Source organism: Macaca mulatta, chromosome 11 (genome assembly GCF_049350105.2).
Source record: "Macaca mulatta isolate MMU2019108-1 chromosome 11, T2T-MMU8v2.0, whole genome shotgun sequence".
In the NCBI taxonomy this organism is placed as follows: Eukaryota; Metazoa; Chordata; class Mammalia; order Primates; family Cercopithecidae; genus Macaca; species Macaca mulatta.
Genome location: NC_133416.1, coordinates 33,539,941 through 33,565,876, shown reverse-complemented (window position 1 = coordinate 33,565,876; position 25,936 = coordinate 33,539,941). Strand labels below are relative to the sequence as shown.

General features: G+C 41.5%; 1 protein-coding gene and 1 non-coding gene across 12 annotated transcripts in view; one reads left to right on the top strand and one right to left on the bottom strand.

The window, feature by feature from the left end:
* Positions 1-23,806, top strand: part of DENND5B (DENN domain containing 5B) — a 208,577-nt gene extending 184,771 nt beyond the window's left edge. For 9 of the 11 annotated variants that reach the window (XM_077953827.1, XM_077953820.1, XM_015151390.3 and 6 more), the window contains 7 exons: positions 387-532; positions 3,593-3,711; positions 4,990-5,177; positions 9,945-10,027; positions 10,248-10,374; positions 13,443-13,617; positions 15,141-15,707. In XM_077953827.1, the coding sequence (XP_077809953.1) occupies positions 387-532; positions 3,593-3,711; positions 4,990-5,177; positions 9,945-10,027; positions 10,248-10,374; positions 13,443-13,617; positions 15,141-15,324 (1,022 nt within the window). In that variant the 3' untranslated portion in view covers positions 15,325-15,707. Of the gene's footprint in view, positions 1-386; positions 533-3,592; positions 3,712-4,989; positions 5,178-9,944; positions 10,028-10,247; positions 10,375-13,442; positions 13,618-15,140; positions 15,708-23,566 lie in introns of those variants that run through there. The other 2 variants (XM_077953825.1, XM_077953824.1) reach the window with 1 other exon arrangement.
* On the bottom strand, positions 6,838-6,945 carry LOC114671114 (U6 spliceosomal RNA). The gene has a single exon (XR_003721010.1). It is a non-coding gene; the product is annotated as a U6 spliceosomal RNA (small nuclear RNA).
* Positions 23,807-25,936: the final 2,130 nt, after the last annotated feature.

The window sequence follows — 25,936 nt, the reverse complement described above, 5'->3', positions numbered from 1 at the left end:
CATTTCTACTCAATTTTGGTACAAAATTAGTTTTTAAGAAAATTTAAGCAATGAAAACACAATATACACAGTCAGTGTTCATATCTTTAGGTATTCTGGTACTAATGCTTGAGATTGTTCATACATTTAATGGTGATATATGCATCATACATACATGATGATACACATGCTGTGAAAACCATTGCTGCAAGTATTGAAACTTCTGGTTTGCAAACTAGATCTCATCTTTCTAGACTGAAAGGTTTTGATATCAACTTTTCATGTAAGTACATCTTGATAGATCATAAAAAGCAAATTATCAATGAAAACCAATAGAGTTCTTAATATATTGTTATAAGGAGAATTTTATTCCCACTTTTTTATTAATTTCTGCATTTTTCTTTCAGTGATTCCATATAGGTCAGTGATCATCCCAATCAAAAAGCTGAGCAATGCAATAATCACATCAAACCCTTGGATCTGTGTATCAGGAGAGCTAGGAGACACAGGAGTAATGCAGATTCCCAAAAACCTCCTCGAAATGACCTTTGAGGTAGGTTCAGCTAACACCTTTCCTAGCAGAATGTATCACGTGTAGTTTTACAGATGGATTCTGTCTGGCTTTTTCATTTTTCCTTGAATCAAAACAGAGGAACATTCAAAGCGTGCAGGATCATTTTTGTGATTATATGTCAAAAGTTGTCTTAAGCAGCTTATACTAATTTGTTTGTTTTACATTTTCATTGTTAAGCTCTATTTTTCACTTGTAGTGGTGTGCTTTGAGGCTTTCCAGGTCTTCTCCCATTATTTTCAGGGCCTAGCACAGATCCTAGCAAGCAAGAAATGTTCAAATAAATGTTTTCCCCACAGTGGTTCTCTTCCCTACTGTAAAATGCTTTCTGCCCAAACCTGGTCATCCTTTGGCAAAAGGACAGGAGAGCTGATATTCACGCTTATGGATTTTATTTTATTATTTTTTATTTTTTATTTATTTTTATTTTTATTTTTTTGAGACAGAGTCTTGCTCTTTCGCTCAGGCTGGAGTGCAGTGGTGTGATCTCCACTCATTGCAACCCCCACCTCTTGGGTTCAAGCGTCTACTTACAGATTTTAGACCACATGGTGACATTTATAGAGTGATTCTATAAAAATGCCTTTTGGCCAGGCGCAGTGAGTCATGCCTATAATCTCAACACTTTGGGAGACCAAGGCAAGCAGATTGCTTGAGCCCTGGACTTTGAGACAACCAGCCTGGGCAACATAGTGAGACCCCATCTCTACAGAAAATACAAAAATTAGCTGGGCATGGTGGCATGCACCTGTAGTCCAGGTACTTGCAAGGCTGAGGTCACTTGAGCCCAGGAGACAGAGGTTGTAGTGAGCCAAGATTGTGTCACTGCACTCCAGCCTGGATGACAGAGTGAGACTCTGTCTCAAAAAACAAAATAAACAACCTTTTAATATTGTAGTCAATTTCCAGGTCTTACTTGGTGAGATAGTTCCATGTGGTTAAGCCTGTACACAGGTTGATCTTGGTGGAGGAAGAGGACAAATAACTGTTGTGTTTGAGGAAGGAAATGGTACTAACTGAATGTCCCATTCTCATGTTCCTTGGGGTCTCGAAATAGCAGTTTCCACTTAGAGTCATGATACCACCCCCCTGCCCCAGGAGCCCAGTTTGGCCTTATCCATGCAGTAGACTCAAAGCCACCTGTATATAAAATATTAAAACCCTTGGCTTTTCTTCATCTACCAATAATGGAACTACGTTAAAAAACCCCATCATTGCCATTTCTAAGCTGTGTCTGTCATGTCTACCTACTTCTTTCCATCTCTACAGTACAACTAATTCAAGATGCCATCATCCCTAAGCTAGAGTATGGTGATACCTTCTCACTGAGCTACAAAGAAAAAAGTGCTTTAAGAACTCGTAGCTCTGGCCAGGCACAGTGACTCACGCCTGTAATCCCAGCACTTTGGGAGGCCAAGGAGGGCAGATCACCTGAGGTCGGGAGTTCGAGGCCAGCCTGACCAACATGGAGAAACCCCATCTCTACTAAAAACACAAAAATTAGCCGGGCATGGTGGCACATGCCTGCAATCCCAGCTACTCAGGAGGCTCAGGCAGGAGAATCGCTTGAACCCGGGAGGCAAAGGTTGTGGTTAGCTGAGATTGCGCCATTGCACTCCAGCCTGGGCAATGAGAGTGAAACTCCATCTCAAAAAAAAAAAAAAAAAAACTCGTAGCTCTAATGGATACAAAAAAATAGAGTGAATAAGACCTAGTATTCACTAGCACAACAGGGTGACTATAGTCAAAAATAATTTAACTGTACATTTTAAAATAACTTAAAAGAGCATAATTGGATTGTCACACAAATGATAAATGTTTGAGGTGACAGATACCCCATTTACCCTGATACAGTTATTAGGCATTGCATGCCTATATCAAAATATCTCAATTAATCCATAAATATACACATCTACTAGGTACCCATAAAAATTAAAAATTAAAATTAACCAAAAAAAGAACTTATAATTCTGATGTTCTCATCCAGCACATAGTTGGGGTCAGTGATCTTTTCATTATCAGATTTTAGAAGTCAGAATTTAATTAGTATTCATTTTTACTATTCCTATTATCATTGCTTTATTTTGTACTTGTCCACAAAGGGCCAGTGAAGATAACTTACTGATAGCTATGCCTGTTAAAAAATAGCTTCGAAGACTTCTAGTATATGAGGTCTGAGGTCAGTTCTGCCTGAGTATCTTATTGGAACAGAAAAATGTCAACATCTCATGTACCCTATAAATATATATACCTACTGTGTACCCACACAAAAAAAATTTTTTTTAAAGAAAGAATATTGGCTGGGCGCGGTGACTCAAGCCTGTAATCCCAGCACTTTGGGAGTCCGAGACGGGCAGATCACAAGGTCAGGAGATTGAGACCATCCTGGCTAACACAGTGAAACCCGTCTCTACTAAAAAATACAAAAAAAAACTAGCCGGGCGAGGTGGCGGGCACCTGTAGTCCCAGCTACTCGGGAGGCTGAGGCAGGAGAATGGCGTAAACCCAGGAGGCGGAGCTTGCAGTGAGCTGAGATCTAGCCACTGCACTCCAGCCTGGGCAATAGAGCGAGACTCTGTCTCAAAAAAAAAAAAAAAAAAAAAATCAGTGATTTTTAAAACCTATAATTGTTTTCTTGGCCTCTCTGTAACTAAATCTAAATAGCATCTTTTTCCTGTTTTTTGAAATTCTTCTCATCCTTCAAGGCACAAGTCACTGTGTCAATGTTGTTTGTGGGTTCCCCAAGTAGAAGTAACTGTTCCTTCCCCAGCGTTCTTCTAGCACTTTTTATATCTCTAATCTAGCACTGTGTGCAGTCCCCCTCATTTGGTAGTTAATGTCCATATGTCTCCTATCTCATTATGTGGGAGTTCTCTGAGAGCAAGGAATACATGTGAATATATTTCTCTAGTGCATAGCTGAATACATTATTCAGGGTTTGTCTATGCAGTTGTTAAATTAGACGGAACCAAAGTACCTGTAAAGCTGAGATGTAACAGGATGGGATTGAGTACTAAATAACCTAAAGTCCTGTCCCTACAGTGCCAGAACTTGGGGAAGCTGACCACTGTTCAGATTGGTCACGATAACTCTGGACTGTTAGCCAAATGGCTAGTGGATTGTGTCATGGTCAGAAATGAAATCACAGGACATACATACAGGTAAGTAAATGGCCTTGGGAACTCAGAATTCTTTGTTTTAAGACTCTTCAGATAAGAAAAAGTTTAAGAATTGTAGGCTGGGCACGGTGGCTCACACCTGTAATCCCAGCACTTTGAGAGGCCAAGACGGGTGGATCACCTGAGGTCAGGAGTTTGAGACCAGCCTCACGAACATGGTGAAACCTCATCTCTACTAAATAAAAAAAATTAGTGGGGCATGGTGGCGTATGCCTGTAATCCCAGATACTTGGGAGGTTGAGGCAGGAGAGTCGCTCAAACCCAGGAGGCGGAGATTGCAGTGAACCGAGATTGCTCCATTGCACTCCAGCCTGGGCAACAAGGTGAAACTCTATCTCAAAAAAAAGATCGTTTGAGTTCTTCTGCTGCCTTCTGAATTTTAGGGTTTTTTTTTTTTCCAGGGGAGGGGGACAATTTTTTTTTGTTTATGTCATACAAAATTGCCCCCCAAAAAACTTTTTTTTCTTTTTTTTTCTTTTTTTTTTCTTTTTTTTTTTTTTTGAGACAGAGTTTCACTCTTGTTGCCCAGGCTGGAGTGCAGTGGCACTATCTCGGCTCACTGCAACCTCTGCCTCCCAGGTTCAAGCAATTCTCGTGCTTCAGCCTCCCAAGTAGCTGGGGTTACAGGTACCCGCCACCATACCCGGCTAATTTCTGTATTTTTAGTAGAGATAGGAGTTTCGCTGTATTGGCCAGGCTGGTCTCAACCTCAAGTGATCCACCCGCCTTGGCCTCCCAAAGTGCTGGGATTACAGGCATGAGCCACCATGCCCAGCCTCAAAAAACTTTAAAACAACAGATGTTTGCTGCTATTGCTTAGTCCACAAATGTTGGAAAGATTAATATAACTCTCAGAATAAAAGAAAATCAAAAAGAGCCTAAAATAATTTCAGTAGGAGGAAAAGATCTCTTGGATTCCACTAATCACAGCCAATACTACTCTGTGGAAACATTGTCCTCTTTTCTTCTGTGCCTTAACTCCCAAATTAATTTCTAGTTTGAAAATACTCTGACCGGGTGCAATGGCTCACACCTGTGTAATCCTCCCCACACTTTGGGAAACTGAGATGGAAGGATCACTTGAGGCCAGGAGTTCAAGACCAGCATAGGCAATGTAATGAGACCTTCTCTCTACGAAAAACACAAAAGTTAGCCAGGTGTGTTGGTGCACACCTGTAGTCCCAGCTACTCAGGGGGCTGAACAAGAACCCTGTCTCAAAAAAAAAATAAAAATAAAAAATTTGTTCTCTGTCCTACCAGATTCCCATGTGGACGGTGGCTGGGGAAAGGCATTGATGATGGGAGCCTGGAGAGAATTCTTATTGGAGAATTGATGACATCAGCATCAGATGATGATCTAGTAAAGCAGTGTCGGACTCCACCCCAGCAGAAGTCACCCACCACGGCTAGGAGATTGAGCATCACTTCACTGACAGGAAAAAACAACAGTAAGTATATTTAAATTTTTCCTATGTGCTCATATGATGTAGGCTTCATGTGACCATTTGATAGAAAACAGTTGTGTTAATGAATGTAGTGAGGAGATTTAAAAAAGAATTTGAAAGTTGAGGAAAATTCATAAATATTCAAAAGCTGGAAGAGTTTAGAGTTAAAATCTATCTTTTTAGAAAACCTGCATGCTCTGTTTTTATTAAGCTGTGGAAATATAAGTAAATATTTTACCTGAAACTTTTATTTTTTGAGACAAGATTTCACTCTGTCACCCAGGCTAGAATGCAGTGGCACAGTCTCAGCTCACTGCAGCCTCTGCCCCCTGTGTTCAAATGATCCTCCCACCTCAGCTTTCCAAGTAGCTGGGACTATAGCCACACCTCATCACACCCGGCTAATTTTTGTATTTTTTTTATAGACTGCCTTTCGCCATGTTGCCCAGGCTGGTCTTGAACTGCTGAGCTCAAGCAATCTGCCTGCCTCAGCCTCCCAAAGTGCTGGCATTGCAGCCATGTGCCACCACATCTGGCCTTGCCTGAAACTTAAAGGAGAAATAATAATAGTTGTATGTTACAGTACTCCCAGATAGCCATATCTAGCCTTTTTTTTTTTTTTTTTTTTTAAGGAGTCTTGCTCTGTCACCCAGGCTGCAGTGCAGTGGTGCGATCTCAGCTCTCTGCAACCCCTGCCTCCCAGGTTCAAACAATTCTCCTGCCTCAGCCTCCCAAGTAGCTGGGATCACAGGTGCCCGCCACCACACCTGGCTAATTTTTTATATTTTTGATAGAGACGGGGTTTCCCCATGTTGGCCAGGCTGGTCTCAATCTCTTGACCTTGAGATCTGCCCGCCTTGCCTCTGAAAGTTCTGGGATTAGAGGCGTGAGCCACTGCGCCTGCCCCAGTGTCTCTTATTCTAAGAGATTAAAATTTCCTTCTACCCCTTCTGTTCCAATTTTCTTCCTATAGTAGGGATGAAACAAAATACTATAAAGGAGTTAATTTTATGAGTATTATACTATGTTCACATGCCATTTTTAGCATATAGTAAACTTCCTAATTTATACTAATGTAGGCTTTAATAGACTAAATTACTAATGTAGGCTTTAATAGACTAAATAATGTCTCCCAAAAATGTAAAATTCTAACCTCTAGAATCTATAAATGTTGCCTTATTTGGAAAAAGGATTTTTGCAGATGTGATAGGGATCTTGAAATAAGGAGATTGTCCTGGATCACCTACATGGACCCTAAATGCAATCATATGTATTCTTTCCCAACACTTTGGGAGGCCAAAGTGGGCAGATCACTTGAGGTCAGGAGTTTGAGGCCAACATAGCAAAACTCCGTCTCTACTAAAAAAAAAAAAAAACATTAACCAGGCATGTGGTGCATGCCTGTAATCCCAGCTACTCAGGAGGCTGAGGCATGAGGATTGCTTTAACCCAGGAGGTAGAGGTTGCAGTGAGCCGAGCTCATGCCACTGCATTCCAGCTTGAGTGACAGAGTGACACTCTTGTCTTTTTTTGGTTTTTTTTTTTGGTGCCAATTTTAAATAGTTTTATTTAAGACATTGCATTTTCCACTTACAATACAGTGTTTATAAAGTGCAATGTTATTTCCTTCTCCTGTGCGTATGTTCCATATTCAAGTATTGAGGAAAATATGGAATGCTTCACAAATTTGCTTGTCATCCTTGTGCAGGGGCCATGCTAATAATCTTCTTTGTATTGTTCCAATTTTTTAGTATATGTGCTGCAAGTATATGTGAAGCAAGCATGACTATGTCTTAAAAAAAAAAAAAACCAAGGAATGCCGGCCGGGCGCTATGGCTCACGCCTGTAATCCCAGCCAGCACTTTGGGAGGCTGAGTTGGATCACCTGAGGTCAGGAGTTTGAGGCCAGCCTGACTCATCTCTACTAAAAATACAAAAATTAGCCGGACATGGTAGCGTGCACCTGTAATCCTAGCTACTTGGGAGGCTGAGACAGGAGAATTGCTTAAATCTGGGAGGTGGAGGTTGCAGTGAGCTGAGATCTGGCCACTGCACTACATGCACTACAGCCTAGGCAACAGAGCGAGACTCCGTCTCAAAAAAAAAAAAAAAACAATGCCAACAGCCACCAGAAGCTAAAAGAGGCAAGGAAGGGATTTTCCCCTAGAATTTCAAGGGAATGCAGCCCTGCTGACACCTTGCTTTTTTTTTTTTCTTTTGCCCAGTGATAACTAAATTTTGACTTCTGGCCCCCAGAACTGCAATAAAATGTATTTCTGTCACTTAAGCCACCAAATTTTTGAGTCTGTTACAGCAGCCACAGAAGGCAGCCACAGAACATGAATATAGAGGCAGTATTTAGGGAAAAGTTACAGAAGTTTATCAGTGACGGGGCTTTTTAGCTATAGATTATAACCACAAGTAGAATAACAAAGGTACCTAATAGGTCCTTAGTTTATTAACAAAGTAGTTTCCCTAGGTTCTATTAGTCTCTATCCATTTGCTAGCACATGATTGTGTATTAACCATGTGTGCAGTTTTTTTGTTTTTGTTTTTGTTTGTTTGTTTTTTGACTGAGTTTCGCTCTTGTTGGCGGGGCTGGAGTGCAGTGGTACAGTCTCATCTCACTGCAACCTCCGCTTCCCAGGTTCAAGCGATTCTCCTGCCTCAGCCTCCCAAGTAGCTGGGATTACGGGTATGCACTGCCACGAGAGGCTAATTTTGTATTTTGGGTAGGGATGGGGTTTCACCATGTTGGCCAGGCTGGTCTTGAACTCCTGACCTCAGATGATCCTCCCGCCTCAGCCTGCCAGAGTGCTGTGATTGCAGGCGCGAGCCACTGCGCCCAACCAATTTAAAGCACTTATAGCAACAAATATTGGTAAGGATGTGGAGTAACAGAAAGCTCATGCATTGCTAGTGGGAATACAAAATAAAAAACATCTTGGCATTTATAAAGATACATGTACGCTTACCATACCCTTGGCCCAGCAATCTCACTCCTAGATATGTACACAAGAGAAATGAATACATATATCTATGCAGACTTGTACGCAGATGTTCTTAGAGCTTTATTCGTAATAGCCAAAGATGGAAACAATCCCAATATCCGTCAACTGGTGAAAGGATAAACAGATAGTGATATGTATCTGTTTATATATCAGATCTCTATAAAAGCAATATAATAATAGAAAGCAGATCAGTGGTTGCCAGGAGTTAGGAGCTAAGGAAGGTAACTGAAAAGAGCACAGGGTAACTTTCAGGAATGATGGAAATGTTCCATATCATGATTGTGGTGGTGGTTACATGACTGTCCATTTGTCAAAGCTCATCAAAATTGGTGACTTTTAGTATATGGTGAATTTTAATTATGCTGATTTAAAATTTAAAAGTAGGTTTCAGCTCAATCCATCCAAATTATTATAACAGCTGAGTCAGTCCAATTTTATGGGGGTATTATTTGAAAGGCTTTTATCCCCCATTTTTTTTTATCATACTTTCTTTTCTCACTCTATAAGCAGAAAAGTCTGAATGACCCAAGACTCAGAAATGGATAACGGTATTTTCTCACAGTATGTTATATGTAAGATGGTATTCAGAGAACTGAAAATTTTTTAAGTCAGTTTTAAAATAATATTGATCAAGGCTCTTTTGGAATGGGTGACAGGTTTCAAAATAGACTTGATGTCTAAAAGAAGAAATAGAGAAAGGTAAAGGTAAAAAAACAAAAAGCTACTGGGTAAAGAAACTACTAGGAACAAGAGGTCGTAGTATCAGTACTTCAATTATAGGAGGTTTTCATTTTAACAATTTTTATGCATTAGTGTAGAAAAAACCTTGAATTTCACTGAAAGAAATGTTTATGCAAGAAATCCTTCAGCAGTATGAATTCAGAGATTCTTAAACATGAGGATGTATGGGTTTTCCTTTATAGTGTGATAAGTAAATTAGAACTACAAGAAAATCCAAACTATATACCTTTTCTCTTGTTACCTACTTCTGAAATGTTTACCACCTTTTTTAAAAAACAAACCATTCCTTAGATTTGGTGGACAAAAGTGATTTAGGTCCCATTCAAGCAGCCCACCAACCTATCCCTCAGGAAAGTAGCCTAGAAGAGCAAGTGCTGGCTGGCAGAAGGAAGCAGTGCTGAGACAGATTGACTAGCCAGGAAGGGAGGGAGTTCTGGGCTTCAGGCCTGGATGCCACAGGGTACCTGGCATTTTCCCCTTATTTTAAACACAATAACAAATCTTCAAACTCCAGGTTAGCTATCCAGAGCGCCTCAAGCCTTAGTCTATGCTCACTAACGGGCTCATAGGTACGTAGCATAAGGGAACATTTGAGGAGTGATGCTGGGACTTCCCAGCCTTGCTTCTCATATTTGGGGGCTTGCTTGCATTTTGTGACAGGCACCATGCTAAGTTGTTTACTCCTATAACTTACCAGTTTTCCCAATGAGGTGTGTGTTTTCCCTATTTTCAGTTGAGGAAACTGAAAACTCAGAGGAAGTTAGACACTAGGCTAGGGTTATAGATTGCAGATGGTAATGCTGGGATTTGAATCTAGGGATCTCTTGGATTATTTTCCATTTTGCCAGGATGCCTCCCACTTGGCCAAACTGGCCAGAGGCAAGTTCTATAGAGCCCCTGGCAAAGCCAGCCTGCTCTGGTGATGTACTTCCTGCCTAGGTGGACACAGTTGATGTCCCATAGTACTTTGGTTTATTTATCTCCCATGAGAATGCAGCCACTGTTTATTATTTTACAGAACCCAATGCTGGGCAGATCCAAGAAGGAATTGGAGAAGCTGTGAATAATATTGTGAAACATTTTCATAAACCTGAAAAAGAGGTATTTATGGGCTATAAAACTTAGTATAGTGGGACTTTTAAAGATGCTTTTATATGTGATACACAAGGCAATATGGGGTGCTTGAATTTTCATTTGTAAGCTTTCTGGTAGCTGTAAAAATATGCTTCATATAGCTACATTCAGCACTTGCTTCTCTAGTGTTTTTCTTAGACATAGATGCAGGAGATTTTTCTTTGACACTGTGTGTTATGCCCCACAGAGAGGAAGCCTCACCGTGTTGCTATGTGGAGAAAATGGCCTGGTTGCAGCCCTTGAGCAGGTTTTCCACCATGGGTTCAAATCTGCCCGCATCTTTCACAAGAATGTCTTCATCTGGGACTTCATAGGTAAATAAAGCAGATGTATATACTTTAAGGTCACTGAAGTGTTTCTTAGGAACTCACAGACCCAGGAATCTGAGTGAATAAGGGTTAGTGATAAGGGTATATATATATTTTTTTCTTTTTTTGAGACGGAGTCTTACTCTGTTGCCCAAGCTGGAGTGCAGTGGCATAATCCTGGCTCACTGCAACCCTCCTTCTCCTGGGTTCAAACGATTCTCCTGCCTCAGCCTCCCAGGCAGCTGGGACTACAGGTGTGCACCACCATGCCCAACTAATTTTCGTATTTTTACTAGAGAAGGGGTTTTACCATATTGGCCAGGCTGGTCTTGAACTCCTGACCTCGTGATCCACCCGCCTCAGCCTCCCAAAGTGCTGGGATTACAGGAATGAGCCACCGTGCCTGGCAAAGGTATATATATATTTTTAAATAAATATTAAATTAGCTGAGTGTGCTAGCAAACACCTGTGGTTCCAGCTACCTGAGAACCTGAGGCAGCAGCATCACTTGAGCCCAGGAGCCCAGGAGGTGAAGGCTACAGTCAGCCATGATCAAGCCACTGCACTCCAGCCTGGGCAACAGAGTGAGACCCTGTCTCAAAAAGTATATATAATAATAATAAATATCAAGTACTGTCTTTGTTTTTCATTCACTCAACAAATTATAATATGTACAATATTCCAAATATTATTCGAGTTGCTCAAGATATACATTAATAAACAAAACAGAAATCCCTGTGGTTGACAAACTTAGGTTAGTGTGGGAAACAAACAATACACAAAAACATAACAAATAATGTAATTCATATGGTATGTCAGAAATGTGACCATTGATCTGGAAAGAAATAGAGCAGTATAAAAGGAAATAAAGTGGGGATTTAAACGGGTGGTCTTTTTAATGGGTGGTTTTAGACTGTGCTGAATGTCAAGGTATATTGGAGCATAGACTTCATGTAGGTGAGGAAGTAAGCCATGTAGATATCTGGGAAGAGGGACTCCAGGTTGACAGCACTACGAGTGCTAAGCCCCAAGGCGGAAGTGTTTCCATGGAACTCCAAGACCAGTGTGACTGGAGCACAGCGAGAGAGAGAGAGTAGGAGACTCGGGGAGGTGGTGTTTAGTGTCAGTGCCAGGTTGTGTAGGGCCTTCTAGGTGATTGGAATGACCTCAGCCTTTATCCTGAATGAAATTGGAAGCTGTTGGAAGGCTTTGAGCTAAGGAGTGACATGATAGAACTTTTTTGTTTGTTTGAGATGGAGTTTCACTCTGCTGCCCAGGCTGGAGTGCAGTGGCCCCATCTCAGCTCACTGCAACCTCTGCCTCCTGGGTTCAAGCGATTCTCCTGCCTCAGTCACTGAGTAGTTGGGATTACAGGTGCCTGCCACCACACCCCTAATTTTTGTATTTTTAGTAGAGACGGGGTTTTGCCATGTTGGCCACGCTGGTCCCAAATTCTGTTCTCAAGTGATCCACCCAGGTTGGCCTCCCAAGGTGCTGGGATTACAGGTATGAGCACTGCACCTGGCCAGTTTTTGTAAAAGGATTTCTCTAGCTCTGTGTTGTCCAGTATAGTAACCATTAGCCACACATAGCCGTTTAAATTTTAAATCTATTTAATTTTTTTGTTTGTTTTAGACAGAGTCTCACTCTGTTGCCCAGGCTGGAGTGCAATGGTGTGATCTTGGCTCACCGCAACCTCTGCCTCCTAGGTTCAAGCAATTCTCCTGCCTCAGCCCAAGTAGCTGGGATTACAGGTGCCTGCCACCACGCCCAGCTAATTTTTGTATTTTTAGTAGAGACGGGGTTTCACCATGCTGGCTAGGCTGGTCTCGAACTCCTAACCTCAGGTGATCTGCCCGCCTTGGCCTCCCAAAGTGCTGGGATTACAGGTGTGAGCCACCACGCGTGGCCAAATGTATTTAATTTAAATCAAATGTAAATTTCATTTTCTTAATAACACTGGCCACATTTCAAGTGCTCAGTAGCCACACGTGGCTACCAAATTGGACCTTGTAGATGGAGAACATTTTCATAATCACAGAAAGCTCTTTTGGAGTGTTTCTGCTCTAGCTTGCTAAACTTTGTAATCTTTCTTTTGGTATGCAGCTCTTCCAGAATTCATAGTTTCTTTAAATGGGCAATTAATCATTTTGTGTTTTCTAAATAAGGCCTAGATGAAGTAGTTTATTTCCTCTAACTTAGAATAGACAAAAAAAAAGGAAAGTTGATAGAAATAGGCCCACAGGTTTTTTTTCTTCTGGAATGCCTAGAATCTTACTGCTTCTGCTTCTTGTGTATATACATATGTCTGTCTTTGTCAGATACTTATTCAGGTACATTTCAAGGGTCTTGTTGCAAAGTGTTAGCAAGTCATTCTGTAAGTAGAACACAGGGGGTATTATTTCAGTGGCTACCACGTCATTGCTGGTTACTCCTAGAAGGTTCCAGTCTCAACAGAAGATGCTATTTTTCTTTTCTTTTTTGCCAGTTTCTGTTTCATGAAAGTATTTTAAAGGGAGTAAACTTTATAGTCTTCTGGAATGCAGTCTAGATTAGAAAATAAATTCCTGGCTGGGCGCGGTGGCTCAAGCCTGTAATCCCAGCACTTAGGGAGGCCGAGATGGGCGGATCATGAGGTCAGGAGATCGAGACCATCCTGGCTAACACGGTGAAACCCCGTCTCTACTAAAAAATACAAAAAACTAGCCAGGCAAGGTGGCGGGCGCCTGTAGTCGCAGCTACTCAGGAGGCTGAGGCAGGAGAATGGCGTAAACCCGGGAGGCAGAGCTTGCAGTGAGCTGAGATCAGGCCACTGCACTCCAGCTTTGGCGACAGAGCGAGATTCCGTCTCAAAAAAAAAAAAAAAAGAAAAAGAAAAGAAATTCCTGGGAACGTATTTATTGTTCTACCATGAAACATGGACCCCTGAAATCAATGATAAAGTAATGATATTGGCTTCAGCACTGACTGTATGCAAAGCATCATTAGTGTTTCCATAATAAATTAAGTGATGAATCTTTCTATATATGAAGTGTTGACATATATTGTGATGTAATTCTGACTTTTTTCCTCAGAGAAAGTGGTTGCTTATTTTGAAACAACTGACCAGATTCTAGATAATGAAGATGATGTCCTTATTCAGAAATCATCCTGTAAAACTTTCTGCCACTATGTAAATGCTATTAATACTGCACCCAGGAACATTGGGAAGGATGGCAAATTCCAGATTTTAGTTTGCCTTGGAACAAGGTACAAAACCAGTGTTTTATTTTTCCTATCTTTGTTACACGTTGAACTGTTACATGTTGAACTAGAGTCCAGAAAAGGTTATACCAGATCATACCCCTTCCAGAGCTCTCCTTTGGGTTACTTTCTTTCCTTTTACTTTTTCTTTTGAGACAGAGTCTCACTCCATCGCCCAGGCTGTAGTGCCGTGGCGTAATCTTGGCTCACTGCAACCTCTGCCTCCTCCCTCGAGTTTAATTCACCACTACCACTACATGAGGTAGCGAACGATTTTCTCATTTTAAAGATAAGAAAGTAGAAAATAGATGAGGCACACATAAGTTAGCAGGCTTTCCCAAGGACACACAGAAAAATGGGACAGAGCTGAGTTCACACCCTGTCCCACTGCAGAGCCCAAGGTCTCCACCATGACTCTATACTGGCTCCACAGATAGATGGGTAGTAGAGAGGTTGCTAGATAATTAGACACATACACCGTACATATTTGCTATGTAAACCTTATATAGTGTATATATACCACTATATTTACATTTAATAATGTTATGGGATTCTTGCTATATATCATCTTCTCTCTAAGACTATTTCCTACCCCTTTATTTTTTGAAAGTAGCACATAGGAGCGATACAATCCATTACTTTTAAAACAGCTCTCAGAATTGTAAGAAATGAAACATAGAGACCTTTAGTTTTCTTTTTTTAAGTTACCCATGTAGTATTTGTTTTTTCCTGAACCTTAAGAGCCCCAACCTGAGACTGAAGATGGCCTGGTTGGGGATGCTCAATAAGGATGTCTTAGGAACTTAGCAATGGGTTACTAATGTCAGGTTTGATCAGGAAAAATTGAAGATGTGAGGTTTTATCCTCCTGAAACAGCTGGTTTACAGAACTAAGTTCTGTATTTCTTCTTCATAAAAGGAGCCCAGTTTTAGCTGTGCTTTTAAAATTTCTTTTGAGCATGATCTTTATCTCCTTTTATCTCTATACTCTCCTGATTTATTAGCCCAATGCAAACTCTCATCTGGTTTATAAAATCTACTTAATGTTTTTCTGCTTTGATTTTGTTCCTCACCCTGTTACGTTGTATAAGTTAAAAAAATAAAAAGCAAATCTCTACAGTTTAGTGTAGTCTTTCTTCCAAAAGGTCAGTATACTGTGGCATGCCTTGCCACAGAGTAACACTCCTATTAAAAAAAAAAAAAAAGACATAGAAAATGACATTCTGCCTCTTTCTAAAGGTGGTAAAATCAGAATAGAGAATGTCTTTAATGTGCATAGACTCTCTAATGTAATTAAATTGGGTTTAAAATAATGGATTTTCCCTTTAGCTTTACACTATCTCATCACTGTTTGTTTTACCAGAAAATATTCAACTTCTTGGCTTTGATTTCCTCTCTCCTGACCTCTTAGCTTAGATAGATTTTGTACCATCAGGCCCCACACTTACCCATTCACACAGGCTCCACTGTGTGCCTTGTTCTGCAGTGAGGCCAGCAGTGCTTAGGAATTGTTTCTGTTTGGATCTGTAGGGATCGCCTGCTCCCACAGTGGATTCCATTGTTAGCTGAGTGTCCAGCCATCACTCGAATGTATGAAGAGAGCGCTCTCCTGCGAGACCGCATGACTGTCAACTCCCTTATCCGAATTCTGCAGACCATTCAGGACTTCACCATAGTCCTAGAAGGATCACTCATCAAAGGAGTGGACGTGTAACCCAACTGTCTAGAAACTCTCAGTCCAAACCTTGCTCCTTCCCCAACTAGGGGACCGATTTGGACTTGTCTGACAGTAGTGAGTCACTGCAGGGGCAGTCCAACATATGCCCCATTTGGAACAATCCTCACTCTACAGACAAGGCAAAATGTTGTATTGTAGTTCATTTGAACCTGGAATTTAGTATAAAATAGAGTATTTTCATGTGTTAGATGTGTGTAAATATGCTATCTTCTTTAAGAAATTATATTACTCGAATAAGATGCTTTTCTTAGATTGAATATTCCTGTGACTTAAAATAAGTAGCTTAAAAATGTTGGGGGTTGGGGGGGAAGAGTGGTGCTAGCCAGGAAGAAGCCAGTAAAGATGTAAATACAGTGCAACCCAGTCGGGCTTTTTTTTTCCTCCAGGTATCACAAAGAAACCCAGAATGCATTGTTACGTAGTAGCCATCCATCTTGGAGTCTGATCCTTTGTATTGTGAATGCACACATGTTTACCTACTGTACTGGTAGTCTGCACTTGTATCTTTTAAGTTACAAACTGTTTTATATATTCGAATTGTTAGTCACTTCTCCAGTCTTTTGGAAAAAAATTTCAGTCCACACAAGATGATAGAATTGGAGTATTTTTAACACTAGACCCCAGGAGCTTGGCTGAACTGGAAAGAGAACATACAAAGCCCTGAGAAGTGTGTTCAATTGTGGGATTATAACTTCTTTACACTTTGGAAAGATTAGCCTAGACTAACTTCATTCTTGGCATTTTTATTCTTGTTATTTGAGGTATGTTGGGGAGATGTGAATTTCAGTGTTAGATTCATAGTCATAAGAATTGCAAACAGCAGTTTGATTCTGTACTTTTAATGTGGCCATCTAAACTCTGCAGTGGTCTACCTCTTAAGGATAACCACGAGCTCTGTCTTTTTTAGGGCCTAATCACCCACCTCTCCAGGGCCCATCCCCCCTCAGGAAATGGAAGGAATGTCTAAGGAGGAGGAGGGTTCTGTGTGGCTTGGAATGTTTTTGTGGAAGCATTTGTTGACCATGATAATGCAAATAACAGAAGGAGAGAGAGAATGAACCCTTTCTGGGTGTTTCAGGGCAAGCTTTATGTTCCTTTGTAGGAAGGGGAGTAATAATGTAAAACAACTGACCCAGAGAAGCTAAAAGCCACTGGCGGCACAGGCTGATAAAATGGAAGCAAAACAAGAGGTGGCAACAATTTTGAAGGACCAAAAGTTGTGAGTAACTTTCCAGTTTGATAGTTTATAAAGAAGTTAAGTAAATGTAGTATTGGCTAGTTACTCTTAAGTCCTCATCTTCTGGTAGGTCCTGTAATGCTAATTAGGCATTTGTACATTTTTAGCAGCAAAATTGCCTCAGCAGAGCTCCTAGTTTTATTCCCAGTTGTGGCTGAAAAGCAAAGCCATGGCGTCAGTATCCTTGTGCAATCTGAGGGTGCTGAGCTTTGACCAACTGTATTGTTAACCTTATTTCCTGGAGGAAGAAACTAGTGAAACAAGTGCCTAACTCCCTTTATCAAACACTGTATTCAGCCAAGGACAGCCTCTTTTAACATTGACTTCATGCTTGAGGAAAAGGAGAGTTGACAGCTGTATTTAAAAACCCATGGAAATGGTTTAAGAAGATGGTTCTTGGTAGACCAGAAATTTGTTTGCCTGAGGCTAAAGTGTGTCTACAATGGTACAGCTCTTCCAGGGACCTGGGAAGTCTATCGTGGGAGATATCCAGAACCTGTTTTACACTGGGCTCCTACTGTGTTTAGTGATCAGAAACTATAGAGGGGTCCAACCCAGGATTTCATGCTTGTATCTTCATAAGGCCATGCTCCTGACAGGTCTAGGCAACCAGGGGGATGACTTAGGTTAGTGTGCTAGGATTGACGCACCTCGTCCAGCCTTCTTACTTTGTAGAAGGGAACACTTAAGGAATAGAGAGATTAAATCTTACACTTACCCCACAGCTGGTCACTGACAACACAAGCTCTAGAATTCATGTTTGTTTGTTTGTTTGTTTGTTTGATTTCACCAGGCGGCATGAGACTGACCTTCTGGCATTCTTACCAGTAGTCTTTCTATTTAAACTATTGGATCTTTATTCATCTACCTACACAAGGAGGAAATAAGGATGAATATTCATTTAGTAGAATTAATATTCATATTAACACATTGCTCTCAGATTGTTGGGAATTAACATCTTGTAAAAACTGGGAGCAGGCCAGGTGCAGTGGCTAACGCCTGTAATCCCGACACTTTGGGAGGCTGAGGCGGGTGGATCATCTGAGGTCAGTCAGGAGTTCGAGACCAGACTGGCCAACATGGTGAAACCCTGTCTCTACTAAAAAAAAAAAAAAAAAAAAAATAGACAAAAATTATCCAGGGGGTGGTGGCAGGGCCTGTAATTCCAGCAACTCAGGAGGCTGAAGCAGGAGAATTGCTTAAATGCAGGAGGTGTGGAGGTTGCAGTGAGCCGAGATTGTGCCACTGCACTCCAGCCTGGGTGACAAGAGTGAGACTCTGTCTCAAAAAAAAAAACTGAGAGCAAAGTTGGATTTGGGGCCCATGAATAAAACCGTTACTTTAAAAAGTAATACCCCCAAAAAAGTTACACCTAAAATTTCATCTTCATGCCTTTGTGTAATATGACTGTAATAGTGAAATGATTTTAATAAAACACATCAGAACTGACACATCCTCTTGGATGATGGGTCCTTTAGTCACCTTGTGAGCCCATGTACTTATTCTGTTGATACAGCCCATGCTATAAACGTGTGGGGCCCTCTTTGTGTGAGCTGCTTGAATGGCCGGTACCCCCATTCTTTTGAATATTCCCAATGGTGGTCAATCCTGGCCTTTAAGAATAAATTTAAATATTTGGAAATAGTCCTTAGGATCCAAGTTTGATCAATAAAAAGGATGCTTAGGCTGAGTTTGGGGTCACATAAGAAGTGCAGCTATAAAGAAATAAGACATGCTGGGCATGGCAGTACACACCTGTAGTCCCAGCTGCTTGGGAAGCCAAGGCAGGAGGATCACTTAAACCTAGGAGTTTGAGTCCAGCCTGGGTAACATATGGAAATCCCATCTCAAAATAACAGAACAAAGGACTTAGTTTTTATGTGGCTCATAACTGTCTCTAAGTTATACCAAAAGTTTGAGTACAACTGTAGTAGAAGAATGCTTAGAATAAATGCTTGACTTTTAAGCTGACTTTTGGAAGGACCATACCCACATAGAGGCATGTTTTCTGCTGTGGTAATTTTTCAAATTAATATATTGCTTTAGGATCATGTCTCAAAAGTTAAATAAAAAAATCAACATTTAGTTTGTTTTGTTTTTTCCTGCAAATAAATTAAATGCCTGGGACCATAATGATTATTTTTGCATAGTAATAGCTGGTGAAGAAGTTGTTTTAAAATTAAATTGCCAAAAGTATTACCTCTTGAAATATTTATTTTCCCAATGTTTTTCATATGTCCTGAAACCCCTAATCTCGACCTTTATGACACAGTGGCATTACACTGACGTTGGAAGTATGTGTGAGATCTGTGCCCTGGTCGGGAGTCATATGCCTTAAAAATGACTGCGAGTCAGTGTGAAGTAGTATAAAGTGGAGTCCTAAGTGGGAAAAAGCAGGCTACTGAGGACAAAAGCCTCCCAACCCTCCCTGCCCTGTTTTCCACTGGGAATGAGAATTTGATATGAGAAACTTAAACCTTGCAGAAGTGTGGATTTCCCTCTGAAATTTAAATGTTTCACACATTTTTGTACCTTTTGTAACCCTGTGGTATTTACTTTCACATGGCTTTTTAAAAAATTATTTTAATGAACTTCTATCACACTATATGAATGATATGGGGGAAATACTGAATTGCTCATATTTCCTTTTTTGGCAATAAAGCACCGTTATATGTTCATGTAAGTGAAAAAGAGAGGTTCAAGACTATACGACAGCTTATGTGTAGTATACGTTGACATCCCTAAGGTATTTTGAAACATGAGGTGACAGACAAGGACCTCAAATTTCCAGGGAAATATTTATTTCACAACATTAGGAGTGTGGATCTTCATAATGAAATACCTTCTTTCTGCTAAAAATTATGATTTTTTCATTTAGGGAACTGTGAATATTTTCTGTGAGGTTTACAGAAACTAGTCTATCCTTTTCACTATGTTGAAAAGACAATCTGAACTTTAGCTATTTATATTTCAGTATTAACACACCTTCACTGATTGAGAGTCTTGAGCCCTTCTCTACTTTTATAGTGAATCCTATTTCCAAGTCATCCATGTCTTTTGAAGTCTGTTTCTTACATAAGTATTTATTACTTTAATGTTTAGCATAAATAGGAGACAGAAAAGGATAATAAACTACTAGGTCCTTTATTCCTATTAAAATAAACTTACAAATCCCTTGAATCAGCTGAATTCTAAGCTTTTTGAAGTGGTTGCTGATGTAGTGTGATCAAAAGAATCTAAGAAGAACCTCATCTCCAAAATCTGATTAGAGTTGTTCACCCTCTCAAGGACAAGATAAAGATTGGCTTCAGAGATATATCACATCAAGATAAAGGGAAGAAAAAAACCTCAAATAAAATTTTTCCTCATTCGAAGGGATCCAGGGTATCCTTGGATTATGTAGGAGGGAATCATGCTTGTTCTAATTTACCTGAATGTACTTGTGTGTGAATCCAACCTTGATTCTAAACACCAAGTCTTGTCAACAATAGAGAAGTATAGTAAGGAGTTCCTGTTGTCAATCAAATGAGGGTGTGAAACATTTAGAATGCTCTGTGTTACACTTGAATCATATATAAATGTACCCTGTGTATCTTTCTTTTCAAATTAGCATTTCTCAATTTAAATTATATTGTTTTTCTTTGTATTGTTAACAAAATGCATCAGAACTGGATTTTTTTTCTCATCTGAACATAATATAAAATTTAAAAGAGTATTGTGATATTAAGCACTTTAACATACATATCAGATAAACTGACGTGGGTTTTTCAGGTTTGGGAGTACCTTTAAATATGACTTTTCATGCTTTGTTCTTTACAAATAAAACTGTGGGATTGATACTTTGTTTTGCTTCATTGTTGTAGAATCTTGATAGTGTTTCATAGGATAAGAGATTCCAGAAAGCAGGGAGATCAAACCGAAACTATTATGTAGAAAAACAGCCTTCTGAGTAAGGGGTGAAAATTTGAACCCTACCTCACACCATACAGAAAAATCAATTATTGGTGGCTTAACAACCTAAATGTGAAAGATGGAACATAATTTTTAGGAGAAAATATCAAATGTACTTATTAACTTGGGAAAGGGAAGTTTTCTTAAGTAAGACATTTAAATTATAAAGGATAAGTGTGATAAATTTGACTATGCTCACAGGTGCTTTGCTGTAAAAAACAACTGACTATATAAAAATTAAGAATTTCTGGTCATCAAAATATATCATTAAAAGGGGAAGGCCTGAATCCCAGCATTTTGGGAGGCCAAGGCGGGTGGATCACCTGAGGTCAGGAGTTCAAGACTAGGCTGGCCAACATGGTGAAACCCTGTCTCTACTAAAAATACAAAAATTAGCCAGGCATGGTGGCAGTCGCCTGTAATCCCAGCTACTTGGGAGGCTGAGGCAGGAGAATCGCTTGAACCTGGGAGGCAGAGGTTGCAGTGAGCTGAGATCACGCCATGGCACTCCAGTCTGGGGGAACAGGAGTGAGACTTAAAACAAACAAACAAAAACCCATGAAATTGGCCGGGCGCGGTGGCTCAAGCCTGTAATCCCAGCACTTTGGGAGGCCGAGGCGGGCGGATCACAAGGTCAGGAGATCGAGACCACAGTGAAACCCCGTCTCTACTAAAAATACAAAAAATTAGCCGGGCGCGGTGGCGGGCGCCTGTAGTCCCAGCTACTCAGGAGGCTGAGGCAGGAGAATGGCGGGAACCCGGGAGGCGGAGCTTGCAGTGAGCCGAGATCGCGCCACTGCACTCCAGCCTGGGCAACAGCGTGAGACTCCGTCTCAAAAAAAAAAAAAAAAAACCCATGAAATTCTTTTTTTTTTTTTTTTTTTTTTGAGATGGAGTCTCGCTCTTTCACCAGGCTGGAGTGCAGTGGCACAATCTTGGCTCGCTGCAACTCAAAAGAAAAAAAAACAAGTTTGTAGGAGGAGCATCAAGAGCTACTTTTGGGGATAAGAAGTTTGTGATGCTTTTGAGATACCTATTAGACATCCAGATAGAGATGCTAGGTAAGTATCTGCACATATGGATTGGGAGTTGAGGAGAGAATAATAATGTATTCATCACAGTCCAATCAGGAGACAGAAACCACACAGCAATTTGAACTGGGGTAGCTGAATGTAAAGAATAATGTAGGCCAGGCGCGGTGGGTCACACCTGTAATCCCAGCACTTTGGGATGCCAAAGGCGGGGTGGGGGGGGGGGGGGTGGATCACCAGGTCAGGAGTTCGAGACTAGCCTGACCAACATGGTGAAATCCTGTCTCTACTAAAAGTACAAGAAGTAGCTGGGTGTGGTCGCGCATGCCTGTAACCATAGCTACTCTGGAGGCTGAGGGAGGAGAATCGCTTGAACCTGGGAGGCAGAGGTTGCAGCGAGCCGAGATCATGCCACTGCACTCCAGTTTGGGCAACAGAGAGAGACTGTCTCAAAAAAATAAAAATAAAAGATTAATGTGTTAGGGTTCTCCAGAGAAACAGAACTAATAGGACATGTATAGATAGAGAAACATTTTAAGGATTTGGCTCACACAATTGTGGAGGCCTGGGGAGTCTAAATCTTTATTGTGGGCCATCAGAGAAGAGACAGTTCAAGCCAAAAGGCAGTCTGCTGGCAGAATTTCTTCTTGCTCAGGAGGAAGTCAGTCTTTTTTATATTAAGGCCTTAAACTGATTGGATAAGGCCCACCCATATTACGGATAGTAATTTGCTTTACTCGAAGTCCACCAATTAAAATGTTAATCTCGCCGGGCACTGTAATCCCAGCACTTTGGGAGGCTGAGGTGGGCAGATCACAGGGTCAGGCGTTCAAGACCAGCCTGGCCAACATGGTGAAACCTCGCCTCTACTAAAAATACAAAAATCAGATGGGCATGGTGGCATAGGCCTGTAATCCCAGCTACTCAGGAGGCTGAGGCAAGAGAATTGCTTGAAGCCAGGAGGCAAAAGTTGCAGTGAGCTGAGACCACGCCATAGCACTCCAGCCTGGGTGGCAGAGCAAGACTCCATCTCAAAAAAAAAAAAAGTATAATCTCATCCAAAAACACCTTCACAGTAGTATCCAGAATAATGTTTGACCAAGTTTCTGGGCACCCTGGCCCAGCAAAGTTGACCTAAGATTACCTATCACAAACAATAACAAGAAATTGGAATAATGGAGGATCTGATGCCAGGTGATGAAAACAAAACTCTTAAAGATTATAAGAAAAGCATTTATGGGGAGCAGCTATTAACTATAGGGCTGAGTCAGCTGAGCACGGTGGCTCACACCTGTAATCCCAGCACTTTGGGAGGCCGAGGCAGGCGGATCACAAGGTCAGGAGATCGAGACCATCATGGCTAACACGGTGAAACCCCATCTCTACTAAAAATACAAAAAATTAGCCGGGCATGATGGCGCGAGCCTGTAGTCCCAGCTACTCTGGAGGCTGAGGCAGGGGAATCGCTTGAACCTGGGAGGCAGAGGTTGCAGTGAGCCGAGATCACGCTACTGCACTCCAGCCTGGGTGACAGAGTGAGACTTCATCCCCCCACCAAAAAAAAAAAACCATAGGGCTGAGTCAAGGCAAATCTAAATGAGCCCCCCTGCCTGAGGTTGAACCAGACCCGGTGGCAAAGAAGTTTACTGAGGCTGAGCACAGCGGCTCACACCTGTCATCTCAGCACTGTGGGAGGCTGAGGCAGTCGGATTCCTTGAGCCTAGGAGTTTGAGACCAGCCTGGGCAATGTGGCAAGACCCCGTCTCTACTAAAATACAAAAAATTAGCCTGGCGTGGTGGCATGTGCCTGTGTTCCCACCTACCTGCAGGGCTGAGGTGAGAGGATCGCTTGAGCCCCAGAGGTAAAGTTTGCAGTGAGCCGAGATCATGCCACTGCACTCCAGTCTGGGCAACAGAGTGAGACCCATTCTAAAAAAAAAAAAAAAAAAGTTTACTGAGACATTTAAAAGAAGTGGACTTGTTTGGAATCTGCCCCCAGGTGCCAAGGATGCATCCATGAGGAGGTGACATACTCCAGAACTTGCCGGGACACTACAGAGGAAATTCAATGTCTTGGGCTGGATTTGGGGAGCTATAGTTGGACGTTAGATATAAATTTGGAAGTTTCCAGCATGTATAAATGGAACTTAATGTCATGAAACCAATATTAAATCATGTGTTCATGAGAACACAAAGGGAGTGAGTTATTAAATCTAAAACATTGATTTTAATTTTGTGATATGGATGTGGCATGATTTATTTGTTTGACATTTAGATTACTCTCATTTTTTTCACTATTCTGAACAATGTTATGATGAAAAACATTACAGGCACGGTGACTCAAGCCTGTAATCCCAGCACTTTGGGAAGATGAGGCAGGAGGATCACTGGAGCCCAGGAGTTCAAGACCAGCCTGGGGAACATAGTAAGACCCTGTCTTTCTACTAAATAAATAAATTAAATAAATAAATAGAAAGAAAAAGAAGACATCTAAATAGCTCCCAGTGTTTCTCTATTCCAAAAAAACTATAATGAACAAATATCCTTATTTTGTAAGAAATTACCTCTTTGCCGGGCGCGGTGGCTCAAGCCTGTAATCCCAGCACTTTGGGAGGCCGAGACGGGTGGATCACGAGGTCAGGAGATCGAGACCTTCCTGGCTAACACGGTGAAACCCCGTCTCTACTAAAAAATACAAAAAGCTAGCCGGGCGAGGTGGTGGGCGCCTGTAGTCCCAGCTATTCGGGAGGCTGAGGCAGGAGAATGGCGTAAACCTGGGAGGCGGAGCTTGCAGTGAGCTGAGATCCGGCCACTGCACTCCAGCCTGGGTGACAGAGCAAGACTTCGTCTCAAAAAAAAAAAAAAAAAAAAAAAAAGAAATTACCTCTTTTAAAGGTCAAAGGCGTTGTTAACAACTTCATAGGATTCAGCCTAATATTTTTGATAATTCTTTTGATTCTTTATCCTGACATGTACTTCGATTCAAATATATACAATTTTAAAACGTGGAAAAAAGGAAAAAAAAAAAAGAGCAATTAATGTGGGTTGCAAAGCCTAAAAATAAGTCACTCTGATGAGGGCTGGCTTGTGGGCCAGATGCTCTGTGTTCCCTAGAATAATATAATCCTGAGGTCTGTCATTTGCTTAACCTATAAACTGTTTTGTTGTGTTTTTTTTGAGATGGAGTTTTGCCCTGTCGCCCGGGCTGGAGTGCAGTGGCATGATCTCGGCTCACTGCAACCTCTGCCTCCCGGGTTCAAGCAATTCTCCTGCCTCAGCCTCCCAAGTAGCTGGGATTACAGGCATGTGCCACCACATCTGGCTAGTTTTTTTTGTATTTTTAGTAGAGACACGGTTTCATCATATTGGCCAGGCTGGTTTCAAACGCCTGACCTCAAGTAATCCACCTGTCTCAGCCTCCCAAAGTGCTAGGATTACAGGTATGAGCCACCGCGCCTGGCCAACCTGTGTTCTTAAATGCCTCAAAATTTTCTTGAATTTCTCACTTATATCCTACTCAAAAATAACAAAAAAAGGCTGGGTGTGGTGGTTCACGCCTGTAATCCCAGCACTTTGGGAGGCCGAGGCAGGTGGATCACGAAGTCAGGAGATCGAGACCATCCTGGCTAACAACGGTGAAACCCAGTCTCTACTAAAAGTACAAAAAAATTAGCCGGGCATAGCGGCATGTGCGTGTAGTCCCAGCTGCTGGGGAGGCTGAGGCAGGAGAATGGCGTGAACGCGAGAGGCGGAGCTTGCAGTGAGCGGAGATCGCGCCACTGCACTTCAGCCTGGGTGACAGAGTAAGACTCCGTCTCAAAAAAAAAAAAAAAAAGCTTCAAAACATGAAGAAGGAAAAAAAACTTGATGGAATCAATGAGAAATAGACAAATCTTCAATTATAGTCAGATCCTGTTGTCAATAATTGATAGAATAGAAAATCAGGGCCGGGCACAGTGGCTCACACCTGTAAGCCCAGCACTTTGGGAGGCTGAGGCGGGTGGATCACGAGGTCAGGAGTTCAAGACCAGCCTGGCCAGCATGGTGAAACCCCGTCTCTACTAAAAATACGAAAATTAGCCAGGCATGGTGGCGTGCGCTTGTAGTCTCAGCTACTCAGGAGACTGAGGCAGGAGAATTGCTTGAACCCAGGGGGTAGAGGTTTCAGTGAGCCAAGATCATGCCACTGCACTCCAGCCTGGGTGACAGAGTGAGACTCCGTCTCAAAAAAGAAATATTGTCCAACAAAACAACAGCAGAATACGCATTCTTTCCAAGTACACAAAAATCATTTATCAAGATTGGTCAGGCTGGGCGCAGTGGCTGATGCCTGTAATCCTAGCACTTTGGGAGCCTGAAGCAGACAGAT